At 42.4% G+C, this 17,980-nt stretch overlaps 2 protein-coding genes across 4 annotated transcripts; one reads left to right on the top strand and one right to left on the bottom strand.

Annotated features, from left to right (window-relative positions):
- Window positions 1-46: 46 nt before the first annotated feature.
- On the bottom strand, window positions 47-8,189 carry u2surp (U2 snRNP-associated SURP domain containing; the record flags this gene model as incomplete). 3 transcript variants are annotated; one of them, XM_080514998.1, is made up of 26 exons in its annotated part: window positions 47-546; window positions 634-843; window positions 923-1,050; window positions 1,143-1,253; window positions 1,337-1,487; window positions 1,572-1,623; window positions 1,703-1,783; window positions 1,890-2,079; window positions 2,158-2,295; window positions 2,380-2,467; window positions 2,555-2,634; window positions 2,735-2,897; window positions 2,977-3,140; window positions 3,255-3,321; window positions 3,406-3,510; window positions 5,072-5,115; window positions 5,532-5,743; window positions 5,835-6,000; window positions 6,115-6,197; window positions 6,306-6,341; window positions 6,485-6,573; window positions 6,683-6,753; window positions 6,844-6,968; window positions 7,069-7,180; window positions 7,278-7,376; window positions 8,145-8,189. In XM_080514998.1, the coding sequence occupies 26 exons, from the start codon at window positions 8,187-8,189 to the stop codon at window positions 408-410; spliced, it is 2,949 nt and encodes a 982-aa protein (XP_080371124.1). In that variant the 3' UTR covers window positions 47-407. The 3 variants fall into 3 exon arrangements, with proteins under 3 accessions (XP_080371124.1, XP_080371125.1, XP_080371126.1); XM_080514999.1 differs by having other exon boundaries at window positions 634-819; XM_080515000.1 differs by lacking the exon at window positions 6,306-6,341 and having other exon boundaries at window positions 8,145-8,186.
- A 1,563-nt stretch (window positions 8,190-9,752) lies between these two features.
- On the top strand, window positions 9,753-17,650 carry pcolce2b (procollagen C-endopeptidase enhancer 2b). Its single transcript, XM_080515123.1, has 9 exons — window positions 9,753-9,881; window positions 10,151-10,259; window positions 10,672-10,927; window positions 11,895-12,019; window positions 12,161-12,297; window positions 12,408-12,571; window positions 14,143-14,226; window positions 16,282-16,449; window positions 16,764-17,650. Exons 1-9 carry the CDS (start codon window positions 9,754-9,756, stop codon window positions 16,892-16,894), a joined length of 1,302 nt encoding a protein of 433 aa, XP_080371249.1. The 5' UTR covers window position 9,753; the 3' UTR covers window positions 16,895-17,650.
- The last annotated feature ends 330 nt before the right edge of the window (window positions 17,651-17,980 follow it).

The following is a 17,980-nucleotide window of genomic DNA, read 5'->3' as shown; positions in this document are numbered from 1 at the left end:
AGTGACTAATAAATACATTTGATTAAAAATCCACACGTTTATTAGGAATTATTTTTATTGTGAACTACAAAAACAGAAAAAGACAGAATGAATAAGACTATATGTCTTCACACTCTCAGGTGTGGTTCTACCACGTGGATGATTTCCATTGGAGGTGATGGGAGATCAGCGCACACACAAGCACATTTTTTATTTTGTCGTTTTTGTTTTTTTACAATATAAAACAGCAGTGGCCCCGTCTATTCCACACACCAAGATGGCAACCCATGCAACACCACCCGCTCTTCAGTGTCCAGACACCAGCGTTTGGGCAGACATCATCAGCTGCCAGACAGTCGTCTTTTAAACAGCGAGGCGCAGAGGAGGGGGATAAGATGATTGGGGGAGGGGCTTCGGTGGAAAAGACGTCAGTGTTTGCTCTTCTTTGACTTTTTGTGAGACCGGTGAGGAGACCTGGATTTGGAGCGGGACTTCTTGGTAGATTTTTTGGGCGTCCTGGAGCGTGACCTCCGGGATCGTTTGGGTGTGCGAGGTGATGATGGAGATCTGGCGGGACAAACGGGAGAATTTAAAGATCCACACTTTACAAGCTGTGTTTTGGGGGATGCACGCATACACAGTGTGTGGTCGAACCTCTTCGAAGACTTCTTGTTGCTGGATCGAGGAGAGTCTTTGTGTGAGGCGCGTGACGACGTGTCTTTCGAGTACGATCTGTCGGAGCGCTCCGACCTTTCGGAGCGCTCCGAGCGAGGCGAGGACGACCGGCCCCGTCTGCTGCTGCTCCGTGTTGGACTGGGCGACCCGCTGTGGCGCCGCTTCCTATCAACCGGAGGGGACAAATATCTGTCAGACAGGAGACCAAACAAATGCTGCTTTATGAAGAACAGTAAACTCGGTGATGCGCCACAGCAAACCGTCTCACCTCTCCTTCCTGGTCGGCGTGTCTTCCTTCTCCTTTTCCTTCTTCAACTCTTTCAAGCGGGCCTCTGCTTTCTCTTTTTCTTTCTTCTCTCTCTCCTTTTCCCGTTCAAGTTTCTCCTTTTCTTTTTCCTGAAAGCAAAAAGCCACCAGATTCGTTCTCTTATCATCAACTCCCGCATTTGGTTTCCTCCTTGATAAAAAGCTGCAGGACGTTTTGATACCTTCTGTAGTAGTTTGTCTCTGTAGTGCTCCACCTGCTCCTGAATACTCTGACCAGGCTTCTTGGGTCTTTTGCCAGATTCCAGCTCATCCTGGAACTTCATGACTTTGACCTACGTGGAAGAACACAAACCACAATCAGAATATATATATATTTTGTGTACGGCATGTGGCTCCAGCGTGTCGCTGTAAAAACCTCAATCTCCCGGAGCTTTGTGCGTTTCTCCTCATTCAGCTCTGCCGTCTTCGTCTTCACGTCCGAGTCGTCTCTCATGGGGTTGGAGTAGCTCTGATTGTCATCCGAGCGAGGACTCCGGTCGTCGTCGTCACTGTCGTCGTCGTCCCTGCTGTGGAGCAGAAACGATTTATGACGGGGGGCTGCTGAGGCGTTCGCTGACAGATTTACTAAAGAGACGAGCCATTTATCTCACTTTTTAGTCTCTTCTGGCTGCTCAAAAGCCTCCCATTTCGAGGTCGTCACAGCTGAGGAGGAAACACACCGAATCGGTCTGATTAACATCACAGAGAGAATCGTGACTAACGCACACGAAGCATCTCTCACCTTGAGACGCCAACTCTGCCTCGTCCACTGCCTCCCACTTGGAGGGCGCCACCTTAAACGCTGCCTCTTTGGACTGATCCACTGCACGGTGGGGGGGAGGGGGGAGAAGTTGAGTAATGATGCAGATGAAATGCAAACATAGGCTGATGGGTGGGGGGGGCGATTCTGTTTCTGTTGCACCACTCACAAGGTATCCCATCGATGTCTTCCTCCATGGGCTTGATGGGAATGCCATCGAGGTCATCCAGAGGGGCTCCATCAATCGGAGCTCCATCAATGACGGCTCCATCAATCGGCACGCCGTCTACGTCCTCCATTAGAGTGGTATCTACAAACTCGGCGATGGGAGCCCCGTCAATGTCCTCCACTGGCTCAGGCTAAGAGACAACGCAGACTCCGCTCAGTTTTCAGCATGTCACTGAGTTAATAAGAGGGATGGGTTTCACTTCCTTTACCTCCACAACAACGATTGGGACCTCTTTTTCCAAAGAAAGGTTGACGAGTCCCAAGAAAATGTTCTGCAGCTTTATCAGGAAGGGGTCCGGGTAGACAGCCCAGTCCTCCCAGGCCCGGAAACAGGACATCACTCGTTGCTATGAAACAACAACAAACACTGACTTCAGCTGTCGCCATTAAACTTATCTGACTTGGAACATTCGTGGAAGAGGAGCTGCTACCTTGAAGTTCTCAGACTGAAGGTGGCCTTGTATTGTTTTGTATGTTGCGTTGAGATCTGAGAAAATCTGGCAGAGTTTGGTTTCGAAACTGTTGAAAAAGGAAAAAAAAAATTTTTTTAAGCATTTGAAGTAATCACCTACTTTCAATTTGCAGTAACAAAGGAAAGAAACATACTATTTTCTGTAGTAGGAGGCATTCGATACTTTGGCAGATGAATTGTACAGCACATCAGAAACAAGATATAAGCGGGCAATCTGAAACATCAAAGGGTGAAATGTCAAGTTTTGTACGTGGCACATTAAATCAAAAAGTCCTGGTGCTTTCTGCGGCAGACGATCAGCGTTACTCTCTTGCCTTCTTGGGTAGAGGAGTCTTTAGGATGGAGAGCGACTCTGTTACACACTCTACGATCTCCTCAGCAGCTTCAGCGTGGCTGAGGCAAAACAACATGGCCTCTGCAATGTCTCCCCTTCTGGGAGTCAAACCGCGCAGCATCTCCTCCAGCTTGTCCCGCTCGCTGCAGAGAGGAGAGGCCGCTCATCAGAGGGGAAAGCTCTTAAAAAGTGGCAACGTACTGAAAACGTGAATTATCTTACTCTTCTTTCAAGCAGCCTTTCTTACTGCCTTCCTCCTCTTCCTCGTCTTCATCGCCATCATCGTAAGGCCCATGCAGATATGGATTGAGAGGAGGCGGGCGCCACAAGGAGCCATTTTTAAACATCCTAAAGTCCTCTGTTCGCCATTTGGCCGGCGCTTCACCCTGAAAACGACATTGAGGATCAATATTCAAATAATCTGATGGACGTGAACAAGATTTTCTTCTGTATTTAATTTATCCTCTTACGTCATAATACAGATTTAAAGTGCAACTCACCTGCAGAATGGAGTAGAGCTTCCATCGGTAGTAAACGTGCGCTGGGCTCTGGTTCTCAAACAAAAACCTGGAAGGAAAGACTCATCAGACCTGCACACAAGCGCCACTTAAAACATTATTTATCGCGCCTGTGATGCGCCCCGCCACTGACCTGTACATTGGGTTGTTTATTTCTCTGTTCATGATCATGGCTTCAAACATTGGGCCTTCACGCACCACAAACTCGATCATTCGGTGGATGAGAGAGAGCAAATTCCTACAAGAAAAACACAGTTAAAGCAAACGGATTCAGACTGGACGGACTCTTGAGCAATAATAATCTTAACCTTCTTGATGGATTAACTTATTCTTGGTGGTTTGACACTCGAGACAGCTGCTTCTTGAAGCGACAAAAAGTTTCAAGATAGGACAGTGCAAGGCTTATTTATGCCGTCAATGCATAGATTCAGCATGCCTGGTGGCGACGTTATTTTATCTATGAATTAAATGAACAATGGCAAGAGTAAATCTTAATTGACAACTATCAGAGTGTCATGCCACCAGGAATAAATTAAGCCCGTCTGCTTATGCCTCTGGGCCTATGTATAGATGATCCAAGGCAGAAAAGAAAAACTTAAAAAGTTTAACAACTAAATAACATCTGGTGACAGAGCATTCACACTGATTGGAAAACTAGCAAATTTATCATTTTGTGTCTTGAAATTATACTAAAAGTCATAAAGATTAATTGGCTCATCACTGAAGCTACAGTGCTTTGAAGTTACACCGCACTGTTCACACCCTTTCCGGAAATTCTTCCTACATTCAAATGACAAACTGGGAAATGAGTGGATCTAAGTTGGGAAAGTGGGAGCAAGACATTGAGAAGACACTGTATGAATGGGAAAAGATCTCAGTACAATGCCTTTCAATTCCCCACTCGTTTCCTGACTTAGTGCGGCGCGAAAGAGAAACAGGACTGTTGACCTGAAACAGGTCGTCTCCCTGGTGAACGGGGCGCTGACTTAATATTGTGCGAATAGGATCAACTATTTGATTTTGTGACAGAATTTGGGGGGGGGGGGGGGGGGTAAATGGTGCAAATTGGATACAATTAGCCTGAAGTGGTCAACAAGGTAAAGGATGTCTTTCATTTGACAACACAGATCACATTTACTTGTATTGGAGCCGATCGTACCAATGACGGGGTAAAACTCAGTATACTTTCCCAATCCATCCCATGATGCTTTTCAGGTCCCTCGCTGCTGCAGACAGTTCAACTTGTGCTGCTCACCAAGGCCAATGTCAAAGGTCATATCTGGGCTAATGCTGGCAGGTTTGGATTTGATGGCAGGGGCCAGATTTACTGAGCTCCCGAAAGACTGACAGAGGCCAAGGGGGGAGACGGTCTGAGTGAGCAATGGTCAGAAAGCACTTCTCCACAACTACAGAGCTAAAGTCAGGAGAACCATGTATGGAGCAGAGTACCACACCACTAAAGTTGAGCAACACAATTACATGTTCATGTATGGAGAGGAGTTGTAATGATGTGTGGCTCTAAATAGCATTTTCAGTGAGTTCTACAATGATGCTTTGCTATATATTTTAAAGGAAACATGAATGATGGCAGAATGTGAAAGAACGAGGTAGAGAACATACTTGTCAGTATTATGCTATGTACTAGTATAATGACATTGTACATTTGCTTTTACCATTGCTCAGCCACACTGAACAGCCCCCTGTAGCATGCGGTGATCAACCGATCAGGCTTTTAGCTTCATTATGGGATGTTTTTGATCTAAGTTTGTACACCAATTTTAAAAAAGAAAAACATGTACCTTTCTGTTGGGATAACCACTTTGACTATGGCTTGCGACAGAGTCTGTATATGAAGTCACATCAGATAATAAACATAGAATGTGAGTATTGTTGAAAAGGCAACAGGAGAAAAATATAAAAAATGCATTTAAAATTGCACAAAAGACAAGAGCTTTCTTTTACTGCTGTCAGATTTACTGAAGTCCAAACAGCCCTGATAGCTAACCACACTAACCATCATCTCACTGAAACACTGAGCATTTTCCACACACAAACATTTCATTATTCCCACTTTCATAAACATTGCAGCTAGTTTAATGCAAAAAAAACAAGACAAAAAAAAAACAAACAAAAAAAACTATCAGTTAAAGGAGCTAAAGTAAAACCTGCACTGGCTGCTCTTCATAAAGGCTAACATCTTACCACCACAATTAACAACCAAATCCCAAAAGTAAATCCGTGGCTGACATGTTGAATTACCTTCTCGAACTCCTCCTTGTTTTTGGGCGGAGGAAGCAGGGGAGCATTGGGGTTCTTCAGCCTCTCCCGCGGTTGTGCGTTAAAGGGAAGACCAGAAGGAGGTGGAGGGAGGGTATGCTCCATCATGGAAGGGGGGATATAGATGGGGTGGGGTGGAATGGGAACACCTTTGCCCCATCCTAATTTCATCTCAAAGTTCATTATCATCTTTCCTGGAATTGGAATGCATAATATTGACATAAACGCACAGACAATTTACGGTTTATCATCAAGTAAAGTGGTGCCATGTCATGTTTATTGTACCGTTCAGGTTTTTCAGTGCACGCTCAGCATCCCTCCTGTTCATGAAAGCCACAAAGCCACAGTTCCTCTCCCGAGCCCTCTCCTCATCTGTCCTCGGCCACATGATTTTCACGCTGGCCAGTGGGCCATAACGGCCAAACTCTTGACACAACATCTCCTCATTCATCTGGAGCAAAACAAGAACGCAAATGGGGGGAAATGAGTTTCTCCGTTCCCTTAAAACAAAACCCCAGCTTAAAATGAACGCTATAAAAAAAAAAAAAAAAGTCTTATGAATCACCTGTGGATTGATATTTCCAAGATACAAATTTGTTGTGGATGGGTCTCCAACATCATGGGAACCTGGAGCACAGTCATCGAGAACTGCGGACACAGAGAAGAGAAGAGAATTTCCTGTTGCTATCTGACGAGACCACACATTTTCTTGACAAGATGAAGATATTCACGGCCACTGTATTAAGTCAAAATTACCACTGGACGGACGGTTTCTTCTTGAAGAACCATCCGCTAAAAGAAGCAGAAATCAGTATAAATTTTGTTTCAGGGAACAAGTGGACAAAGGGGCGGGGAAGGAGCGATGCGTGCAGGACCGGGCCATCTCGGGCTGAGTTAGTTCACGTAATAAAATCAGGCAACTTAACAGCACTCACACGAACGTCTTCCATCCGAGCCAGAGAGAGGTTCGAAACGACTAACACGCCCCTTCATCTTGTGCCTTTCATCCCTTTCTTCTTGGATTCTTAAATGAGAACAAAACGCAGTCGAAAATATAACCATTGTCAAACTTTTTTCAAACTTCAATAAGAAACAAACTCTTTCAAACTCTCTCAAATTTTGTTTAAACGCACTGTTTAAGTTCTTCTTTGAAGAGCTCCAGGTTGCTCTTCTTCTTTTCCTTTTCACTAGTTTTCTTCACGTTCTGTACGTTAGATAAGAAGATATGATCAGCACAGTAAAAACACTTGAATATTGAAGAATGTGGCTGATTGTTGGTTGTGATTATACTTACGTGTCTTTTGTCTATTGCTAAAAATTGAGGTGGGGTTTCCAGAGGTAAGAAGCTTTTGGCTTGGCCCTCAAAACGTGACTTGGGCTTATACAACTTCCCCTTCTTTTCGTCTGCAGCTGCTTCCTCTGAAAGAACAGTTTTTGGAATGGGTTTGAAACCACTGATATAACTTTTGTCAGAAAAGGGACTGCAATGTTCTTTCAATACAAGATATAAATGACATACCTTTAGTTGCATTTGCAATACCACCACGAACAAATGCCTTGACTTTGCCCTCTCCTCCCTCGAAGGCTGCAAGAAATTCTTCGTAGATCTCTGCCGCTGCCCGCTCATCTTCCTGAACATAAAGCAAATGGGAAAAGTAAATAAAACCACATTAGAGGTTTAACAGAAAAAAAGTCAAATCTGTGTTAGATGAGGAAGTAACTTCTTACTTTTTTCTTGATTTCATCTTGTTCTTTTTTGCTCAGGGTCCTTTTGGCTACTGCCATTTTGCCAATGCTGAAAGACTTCAGTTTGCTCTCAAGCAGCGCCTGTCGATGTAAACAAAGCAGACTTCATGATGGTGCACTGTGGTTGATCACAAGCTGTATGAACACACCAAGCTCATGACAAATACTGCTGTGGCGCCACACAACTATCATTACTAACATTCTGGTGATTAGGTGAAGCGGTTATCACGTTGAAAGACAAGTTATGCTCGTTCATTTCCATAACACCACGAAACACGCACATTTAAAAAAGAAGAAAAAAAGACGGGTAACTCAAATGGGAGCATATCCTTGTCTTTGCCCGTCAAATTTGAGATTATATTCATTGTACCTCTTTAACTGTGCTCTAGCTGGACAGAAAGTAGAGGAGACTACGCAGAGTAACCGGAGGCCTAACAAGCAGGGTTTTTTCCGATGGTTCATGAAGCTGAACCCGAGTTAACGTCTTTAGGCCCGAGTATTCACACGCTTGTATCGCTTTAAAACCAATAGGTACAATGATTCTTTCGGGTGAATAAGTCATCCTGATGCATGTGTGACACACGCTATTCTTCTTTCTGATCCAATTGTCGAGTTAGTCCCGTTTTGGACGGCTAATGCGTTAGCTTAGCACGGCTCCATTAGCCCTTGTGGCCGGAGAACGACGATTAGCTTTAGCTTTAGCACTTCGCTAACAACCCTCGCAACTATGCTCTCTATTGGCCTTCAGATACTTCTGTATTCCAAGTGGCCCAAACACGCATTTATCTGCATTATCCCCGTGTAAACAGATATTACCTAATTGATACAAACACAAATAGTATGTTTCACCTTAGCGCTAGCTTTCTGAGAGCCGCCATCCGCTCGCTCCGCCATCTTTACTGCTAAAGTAAAATCGATCGTCGAGCACACGATACAGGCAAATATGAAAGCACAGGCTGCTCAGTCAATCCCCAAATCGCAGATGGCTCAGTTAATTCTTGTGCCTGTCTTAGTTACAAAGCGCAAATATTACTATCATCGGAGCCCGTTTAATCGTATTATTGTTATTTGAATGATTATTTTTCTGCCTTTTTTCTGCTAGTAACTTTGGGAGGACGGACACAAAAAGCACATCAAAACATGTGGACTGTTCGAGAATAGGAGATCAGCGTCAGTTGCCATGGAGACGCAGGGGCGGAACATTTTGGGCTTTATCGCAGCCTTCAGCTTTGTCAGAATTACAGTTCAGCTTTATTCAGCTTCAGCATTCACACTTGCATTTTCTTCTGGAAATGCAAACCTTTAGTTATTGTTATTTTTCTGCCAGTTATATATGACTCATTGAAAGCAAGGACACAAAAAGCAAATCAAAACGTGCGGCGCGTCGGAGAATAGGTCGCTATTATTTTTGTTGATGATTCAGCTGATGATTTTGTTGATGGTTTTGTGGATGGTATACGAATTTCCCACATAAAGTGGATGGGAAAGTTATCTCATGGAGGAGATCACAGGAGAGGCAGGCACACACAGTTTCCTCTGGAATTTTCTAATTGTTTACGAAATTTCATGTTATATAATATTTTTACAACCAGAAGAACGTGTTGTTGTATTATTATTCGGGATCTTAAAGAGGTCATATTATGCATAATGTACTTTTTAATGATTTCCCAACACTGATGTGCATCCCCATACCTGGGAATGATGCCCTAGAAGTGAAGAATGTCTGTTTCTCCCTGGCTTGTTTCAAGATTTAAAACGTGTGCGCTCCAATGAGGTAATCAAGAAATCAAACGTATATAGTGTCATCAAGGGTTTAGCCAATCCCAATCAAGGTCGGCCCGGCCTTTGACAATAAACTCTAAATATAATGTTTTTGGACTGACGAGACCCATGTGCAAGTGTTAAAAAGCTGTATAATATGACCCTTTTAAGTCAAGCAAGAATTGAGTTAGGATGAAATGTCTTATAATGTCCAACAGGGGACGCTCTTATTCCACCACTTGTCTCTTACATGTAATTATTATTTTGATAAACACTGTCTCAATATTACATTTCAAATGCAATTTTCGTTATTTAGAGTAAAATTGTATACATTCCTGTTCGATAAATGGAATACTGAGTTTTATTTGTTTGGGGTTAAGCTGTTTATCAATGTTAAATGAATACGCAATGGTCCATATTAATTGGAATGCCAATACGTGCTTGTAGTGCTCCCTGAGTCAAGTTTAATCATGTCATTTCCTTCAAGGTTTTCCAGGCCAGGTGCTGCAGTTAATTTCAGACCCCCACACCCTCCCTGCGCGTCTCTAATCCTTTTTTGGGAGAGAGAAAAAAAAAAAAAAAAAAAAAAACTTCACCCTGCGCTCCGTCCCTCCTACCACACAGGACAAACGTTATATTCATTTGCTCTGAGTCGCTGAAACTCCCCGCAGGAACTCCCGGCTACTTTTCCCGTACAATGCCATTCATCCCACGGAGCGACAGCAGGCACAGCTCCCTTTACGCGACTATGTGGAGAATACGCAGTATCTTTTGCGCATGGACATTACTGTTTTGGACAGAAGTCTATGCGCAGTCTCAGCGGAGGTACACTTCTCAATTTTATTTTTTCATTTTTGATTTAATGTGGGAGATTTCTGAGAAGACAAGGTGTTGATAAAGGAAGGGATCTCATGTTGGCAGCTGACTGGATTTCTGAGAGGATCATTCTGCGGTGTAGCGCATTGACGAGGAATTAAATTAATGATACGTCAAGTGCAGATTGTCATTTTCTTTTTATAAAAAAAACCAAAACTGTTTCACCAAATCATCTTCATCATAATTTGATATTCATGAAAATATTTTTTTTTCCCCAGACCAGTTTTCACATGTGGAGGGAACATCACAGGAGAGTCTGGAGTAATCGGGAGCCAAGGGTACCCAGGAGTTTACCCTCCAAATACCAAATGTGTTTGGAGAATCACAGTAAGTCCTTCCTACATATTCACGTGTTTCGCTCTTCTATCTTGGCTGATTGTTATATATTAAAGGGATCAAAATAGCTGCGCAACATGGCACATTTTGGCTTCACTCAAAAGTTCCAGTTCTCTACTAAAAATACTTAATCATAGCTAGAGTCAGCCTAAGGCTCTAAGTGCATGACTGGCTCTGTTTTAATAATACTGTACTTTGAAGCACTGAGGGTGATAGTACAGCTGGAACAACTGCATTCATAACAAGGTCCAGCTTAACAAAATCTCTTATAGAAAACTCTTACATTTCGAGTTAATTCTCTTAAGTAGAGCATGAGACATGAAGCACCCTTTTTCTTTAAAATCAGTAATAAAATCAAGAATGTGAATTTACCCTTGATTGCCCTCTGTGATCTCCTGCCCAGGTCCCTGAAGGCAGGGTGGTGGTGCTGTCATTCCGCTTCATTGACCTGGAGAGCGACAACCTGTGCCGCTACGACTATGTGGATGTTTACAGCGGTCATGTCAATGGGCAGAGGCTTGGACGTTTCTGTGGGACGTTCAAGCCGGGCGCCCTCGTCTCCACGGGCAACAAGATGCTACTACAGATGGTGTCTGATGCCAACACTGCCGGGAGTGGCTTTCTGTCTGTTTTTTCTGCTGCCCACCCACATGAGAGAGGTAGGCAAAGAGTCAAAGAGCAAGCTGTGAGGATGGTTTTTGCATGGTTTGTTGCTATCTCACCCAAAATGCCAATATAGGAAGGTTCTAGTAGAGCTGCTGCATACTAACAATCAATATAAGCAAACAAAAGGAGCGAGAGAGAGACAAAGCCTGGCCTTTTAGCGGTTTCATTTGTTCAAGACAACACTGTGGGTTTAAAGTTCACGTCAACAAAAAGAGAACCGCATGTCAATCCTCTTCACAGTACGATGAGGAATTTCTCACTGACATTTTTCTGCAGGTCAGAAGTATGGCATTGAGCAAAATGAGCCTTTTCCCTTTGTACAGAGTAGCAAAGTCCCATCTATTGTTTTTGTGGAATTTTAATCGCTGGTTCTCAGTCTTCGAGGAGCTGAGAGCTATAACGGACAGTGTCTGTGAAGCACCCTGTTCTTACACACTTGATGGACTTGGAAAGACTGCTGTCACATGGTTTGTAAACATAACAACATGGTTTGTAAACATAACAACATGGTTTGTAAACATAAAGACTTAACAGCACAAGTTAAATGGTTTGTCTTTGAACTGCTCTGAACTGTAGTTCATCCTTCTCAAAAGGAAAGGTCATTGGAAGAAAATACATTCTCATGATATTCAGTTTTTTTTTTACAATCGAAACAATCCATGTTGTCAACTGAGGTTTTTGTAATAGTTGATGTTGTTCAAGGGATTATTTGCCTTGTCTCTCTTTGCACACATGAATAATGGCTTGCATTTGGGTGATTTGCTCCTGAAGACAAAAAAGACAGTTGAGGCACCTCTTATATATATTAACTGTTATATATGACCAATCATAAATAACCTTTCCAAAGATAGACATGAAGGTGTGGGGAATTTTCCATTTCAACACCAACAATGATATTCTGTATTTATTTTCCATGTCATTATCTTGACTTTGATCAAAAAGGAACTTGTTTCTCCACAGGTGAACAGTACTGTGGAGGCAGATTGGACAAACCCGCTGGCACTTTCAAGACACCCAACTGGCCTGAGAAGGACTACCCAGCTGGTGTCACCTGCGCCTGGCATATAGTGGCTCCAAAGAACCAGGTGAGACATTTCATTTTCAAGTCAGCTTTTTTGTGTCTGTGTCTGGAAGTGTTTCCTGAAGGAATATGAGTTTAAATACTGTGCCCAATGAGGATCTCACAGGTTTTGTTTCTATTACGTTCAATTCTTGTCCTCCTGTAGATTATTGAAGTTAAGTTTGAGAAGTTTGATGTGGAGCGAGACAACTACTGCCGATATGACCACGTCTCCATTTTCAACGGGGCAGAAATAAACGACGCAAAGAGGATTGGGAAGTACTGTGGAGACAGCCCCCCAGCGTAGGTGACTTCTGTCATGTTGAAGTCTCTGTTCTCCCTGAAATATCCGTCCACCCCTTCTGACTTTATCTGACTTTATCCTCACTCGGCTTTCATCTGTCTCCCCATAGGCCGGTGTTCTCAGAGGGGAATCAGCTCCTAATCCAGTTCCTGTCTGATCTCAGCCTGACTGCAGATGGCTTTATTGGACACTACAAGTTCAGGCCAAAGAAATTCCCCACCACTACTATACCACCCACCACTACCACACAGCCAGTCACCACCAGGCCCATACGTAGGTACCATCTTGGATTCAATGTAAAAATAGAAATACCTATACATCTCTGTGGCCTCGTCAGATATTTTGCTTTTATTCTACTGGATCATCTTTCGGACATGTCGGCTCTAAGCATGAAGGATCTGCCTCCAACAGCACATATATTTGAGCATATTTCTTTTCTTTTCTTACTGCAAGTGGCAGTGTGTCAGTGTTTAAACATCCATCCAATGTATCTCATTAGTCATATTTAAGCACAATTGTTGCAACTAGCGCATTATATTATAGTGTGTAAGTAATTTCAGTGAGAAATACATCCCACAGAAGTCTGTGTATAAATGGCATATAAAATTGCTGACAAGTTAAAAACAAAAAAACAAACTCACAACTTGATTGTACCAAAGGGTAGTACCAGCTTTGTTCACTTCAAGGCGGCAGTGAGTCAGTACAGTTCCCAGATTGTCAACAGTTGTTTTTCATTTGTGTCAGAAAATGTATTTTTTAGTTAGCTGTTACCAAGAGTTCCAGCCTCTGGCTTTGTTTTTTACTAGTCAACCTGCCATTTTTCTTTTTGAACTGAGGACAAACTAGATACTGGATTTACATTACTGGACAGACAGAGGCTGGCTAGCTTCCCAACTCCAGTATCTATACATATATCACAACATGTTGAGATCAATTGGATGAAAATGTTGTTTCTCTGAATTTCATTGACATACTGTTCATTTGTGTATGTGTATGTTGTTTAACTTTCCCTATATGCTTCTAATGATTTAAAGCTACTGTTCATAAGGATACATAATCGTCATTCAAAAGTAAATGTGAAAAAGACGAAGAAAAACAACTGTTCTTCGCAGTTGAGCATCCAGTGCAGTGTGAAACAACAAAGAGTCAGTAGAATTTACAGCTCTGCTGGCTGGACGCTGTTCTGTTAAAAAAAAGTGATGGTCGGCACATGTTTCAGAGGAAACACGTGTTAAAACTGGACAGTCTTCTCATGTCTCCCCCATGTAAACTAAAAACCAACAAAAGTAAATGTACAGCGTGGGTGGGCATGTGTCTGCCTCGACAATCACAGCTCATTTTCATTCTCAACTTCAAATTCCCACACGTTGTTGTTTTTTCCCACTGTCCGGCCAGGTTATTCTGACGCCTCCCTGCAGTGATGTCATACTGTTTGGTTATCTTTCCCAATTTTCTCCCCTCACCAGTTCTAAAAATATTTAGACAACTCTCTCGTATTTTTCTTTAGGCCTCGGCTCCTTCCTTTATGGACTCTTTACTAAACCTAACTCGAACAGCAGATGTTCAATTGTAACAGTAGCTCTTGCTATTTTGTCCAGTGTCTGAAGCGCTGGAAGTCATTCATTGTTGGGGATGCTCTCGCAGCCCTGAGAATATCCTCCAGTTCAACCACAATGAAGCCGATGTAACTATCACTCACGTTTGCAGCAAATTACAGAGACTAAGTTTTCTTACGTGTGTGTGTGTGTGTGTGTGTGTGTGTGTGTGTGTGTGTGTGTGTGTGTGTGTGTGTGTGTGTGTGTGTGTGTGTGTGTGTGTGTGTGTGTGTGTGTGTGTCTCCACAGCTCTGAAGTACTCTGTCGCCCTGTGCCAGCAGAAATGTAAAAGACGCGGAACACTCGAAAGCAATTATTGCTCCAGCAATTTTGGTAAGAACATCAATGTTTACTGAAGTTTCTAAACCTCGAAAGCTGCTAAAGTGTAGTCTCTAATAGATTCCAGCTTTAGCGGGTGCTCACTGAAGACATTTACTGTATGTATGCTGATCATAAACACCCTGAAGTAGACATCTTGCAGGCCCGCACTATCAGCAGCTTAACTTCCCCCGACTTGCACTTTACAGTCGCTCCTGTCACTGTCTGTGCTCCTCTCATTTTCCCTGGTGCATCTGAAAGGCTTCCTTGATAGCCTGTCAGGAAATGAAGGACTGTATACAGTAGGGTGCAGTTCACTCAAGGGTAAACACAGACACACACACACACACACACACACACACACACACACACACACACACACACACACACACACACACACACGCACACACACACACACACACACACACACACACACACACACACACACACACACTCAGCAATTCACTGTCAGTAAACTGCTGTAAAATGAATGTGTTGATTCAAGCTCGGCCTCCGTTTGCTGCTGTCTCACTCTCACCCTGATGTTTCGCTCTCTGAAATGTTTGCCACATGTGTTGGATTGGCATTTCAAAGAGTTCACTTGGATTAGCATCGGGGACTCAGGAAAACCAAGTGGCGTGCTGCTGCGTGTGATGTGGTGTCGAGAATCACATGCCTTATTGCTTGTTAACAAAAGTGTGAAAATAGTCATAACTGTTGGTGTCATTCAGTCTAATTGTGTAATATTTTTAGGATTGTGGAACAGTAGCAAGAGGTCATGACCTGACTGAAACAAGTAGTCTTCAGGCTTTTTCAGTCCCAGTCAGGAAATGAAACAATCAGTGAGCTCTATGAAATCCAGACATATTGCTCCGATCAGTGTAAGCGGGAGGATTATCGTCACTCACCTGTTACTACTAAATGTGTTGTTTATTTTAGTTTTTTTATGAACCTGGTCAGACAGAACAGGATGTGACCAAAAGCTTCATGCGGGACATTTGTCGTATTGTTTCACCACTCAGAAAACAGGAAGAGGGGGAAGGGCTTGTTTTGAGTTCAACTTAAGCTATCATTTCTCATGAAGTGTCAGAACACATGTCCCTCTTTTTTTCCCGATATGCCAGGAATTTATGACACAGTGATCATTTTATCTGTAGAGCTCCTATCTATCTGTGTGAACTCTGCTCCTCTGACTCACATGATGTATTTAAAACCACAAAAACAAATTTCCATCACTACCAATTTTACTATACGTTAGCCCTACATTTCTAAATCGTTTCCTTAAAGAAAAACTAAGGGTTTTTGCTGCAGAGCAACTTTAAAATTCCTGGATGTAAAAGAATTTCAGTAATCTACAACAATCTTCTTTTCCAAAGTGTTGGTTTACTTCAATTGTCACTGTGCTCATAGCATCTGGCTTTTGTTTAAACCCCAGCCCAGTAGCAAGACTTGCCAAAACAGTTGACAACTGAATAAATGTATCTCCCTTTCGCAGTTCCACAGTGATCTAAATCCAACTGATTGGACTAAAAACATTTCAATTTCAAAGTCTAAGTAAAGCATAGCTGCTATAACCTTCACACGTCTAATGTGCTGGTTGTGCTATTTACTAATAGATTAAAAAATGGGACATACTTTGTCAAATATGTTTGTAAATATCTGCTGATGCCAAACTTCATAATGTTGAGATCCATAAAAGACAGCAACTGCTTGTTAAGAAATTTACTTTTAATGTGGAACTATTTACACTAATGTTTTTTTTTTTTTATTTTGAATTATTATCTTTCTTCCCACAGTCTGAAAACATACATTTGGGGCTAACTAGCGACTGTAAACTCCCCGTAGATCTGAATGTAAGACTTCTAAAAATGTGCCTTTCAAAAGACAATTTGTTTTATTTAGGATAAAAATTTGAAGAAGTTACCTTTGGTGAGGGAAAAAAAACCCTCCCCTTCCCAGTTTATTTGTCCTCCTTTTTAAAATAGCACCCTGCATGTAGTGCCTTCGGCTGTTAGATTACAGTACTTAACTATGTTTTTCATCTGCTTTTTGTGTGTGTGTGCGTGACAGTGATAACTGGGACCGTCATTACAGCGGTGATGAGAGGAGGAAGCATGTATGCCACCGTGTCTATCATCAACGTTTATAAAGAAGGCAACCTGGTGATCCAGCAGGCGGGAAAGACAATGAGTACCAAGATCGTCATCCTGTGCAAGAAGTGCCCATTCATCAGAAGAGGTGAGTGTACAGTTGCCAGGTGAAATCAATGTCGCTCATGGTTTAAATAATGATAACTGTCATGCAGTTCATGGTTGACTGTTTTGAATGACCTATGGCTCTGAGTTTGCCTCCTCTACTGTGTCATCACTCAGCCCAAAGTGACAGGTGAGCGGCAAAACTCACTGTCAATAAAAACACTGAATATGTTTATATGTATGCATATAAACATATGGCATACACACCTGCCGTGTGCAGATTCTCATATTCGGCCTTCCTGAATGTCTCTGCCGTTCCGCCACTGCATTCAGGTTTCTTCTGTGTGACCCCTCCAGGCTTGAACTACATTTTCATGGGCCAGGTGGACGATGAAGGTCGAGGGAAAATCGCCCCGCAACACTTTGTCATGGCGTTCAAGGCGAAAAACCAGAAAGGACTGAACGTGCTGAAAAACAAGCAGTGCTGAGTCCCAGTAGCTCTGGAGATTATCCGTCGGACCTGAGGCTCAGTCGTGGATGGAAACAATTAAGCAAAACAACAATTTCCTCCTCAACAGCACAAACACAAGTCATTAAAAAGAAAACCTGAAAGTGGATGCAGAGCTGCAAGCCAGAAACGCAGAATCTGAATCAAGAGCATTCCAATGAGGTGGACTCAAATTTATTAACTTAGCTGCAGATTGCATGTTTGTTTTGTTTTTTTGTTTTTTTTTTAAAACATGTTGAAAGAGTCTGTTTGCTTATTTTGCAACCAGCTACCACAAAGGGGGACATTTCAGAAGAGAAACTTTTAGTATGCACAAATGTTGAGGCATCCCATAGAGGCACTTTTACTCTCATCATTTAGAGTACAATCTGAATAGAGAGTTGTTAAAAGTAAAAACGGCATTCATCTGGCAGAAAAGTCTTACATTGAAGAAGCCTGATGGATATCTGTTGGGGATATGTTGCAGCTGATAGTTTTAATGATGATGTAACAACCTGCCATTAATTTCCTGTGTTCAGTTTAATGGGCAGGTTTGGAAATTGAAATTGTGGTGATCGAAGTGCAATATGTAATATGAGCAACTGTTGAGAAAGTGTTTTTCTTCTGGTGGTGTAAGGACTTTCTTGTCTGAAGCTTTTTTCATGAGTTTGGTGAATGGATTCAAAGTACCACCTTGCATATACGTATGTGATTGACTGACTCTCATTGTTTTTAAAATAAAAGATATGAAATGGAAACTATTTTCATATATATAAAAAGTGTTTGAACATTATTTATATTTGATTGTTTTCATCTGTCCAAGTAAAACTCCTTCCACACTTTCTTGTTTCTTTTTGGTCTGTTTGAGCTGAAAGCTGAAAAATGCCAAAGAATTATTGGAAGTGTTTTGTTTAGAGGCGCCAAGGCAGCTACTCTTTGTTGAGCATGATGGTGGATCAGGTATGTGTAATATGACTCTCACGTGGACTGGACTGCTGGGGAGTTGGCTGAACAGTTGACCATTTTCTGGCTTCCAGGGTTACCGGTACTTAAACCCAAATATCAAATCTGAAAGAAATCTTATCAA

Source organism: Blennius ocellaris (genome assembly GCF_963422515.1).
Source record: "Blennius ocellaris genome assembly, chromosome: 19".
Lineage (NCBI taxonomy): Eukaryota > Metazoa > Chordata > Actinopteri > Blenniiformes > Blenniidae > Blennius > Blennius ocellaris.
This window is presented reverse-complemented; position numbering and strand designations above follow the sequence as displayed.

Coding starts and splice junctions, on each gene's coding strand:
- pcolce2b (XM_080515123.1), top strand. CDS start 9,754: ATGCCATTCATCCCACGGAGCGACAGCAGGCACAGCTCCCTTTACGCG. Junction 12,298..12,407: donor TGTGGAGACAGCCCCCCAGC/GTAGGTGACTTC, acceptor GTCTCCCCATAG/GCCGGTGTTCTCAGAGGGGA. Junction 14,227..16,281: donor TTATTGCTCCAGCAATTTTG/GTAAGAACATCA, acceptor TGTGCGTGACAG/TGATAACTGGGACCGTCATT.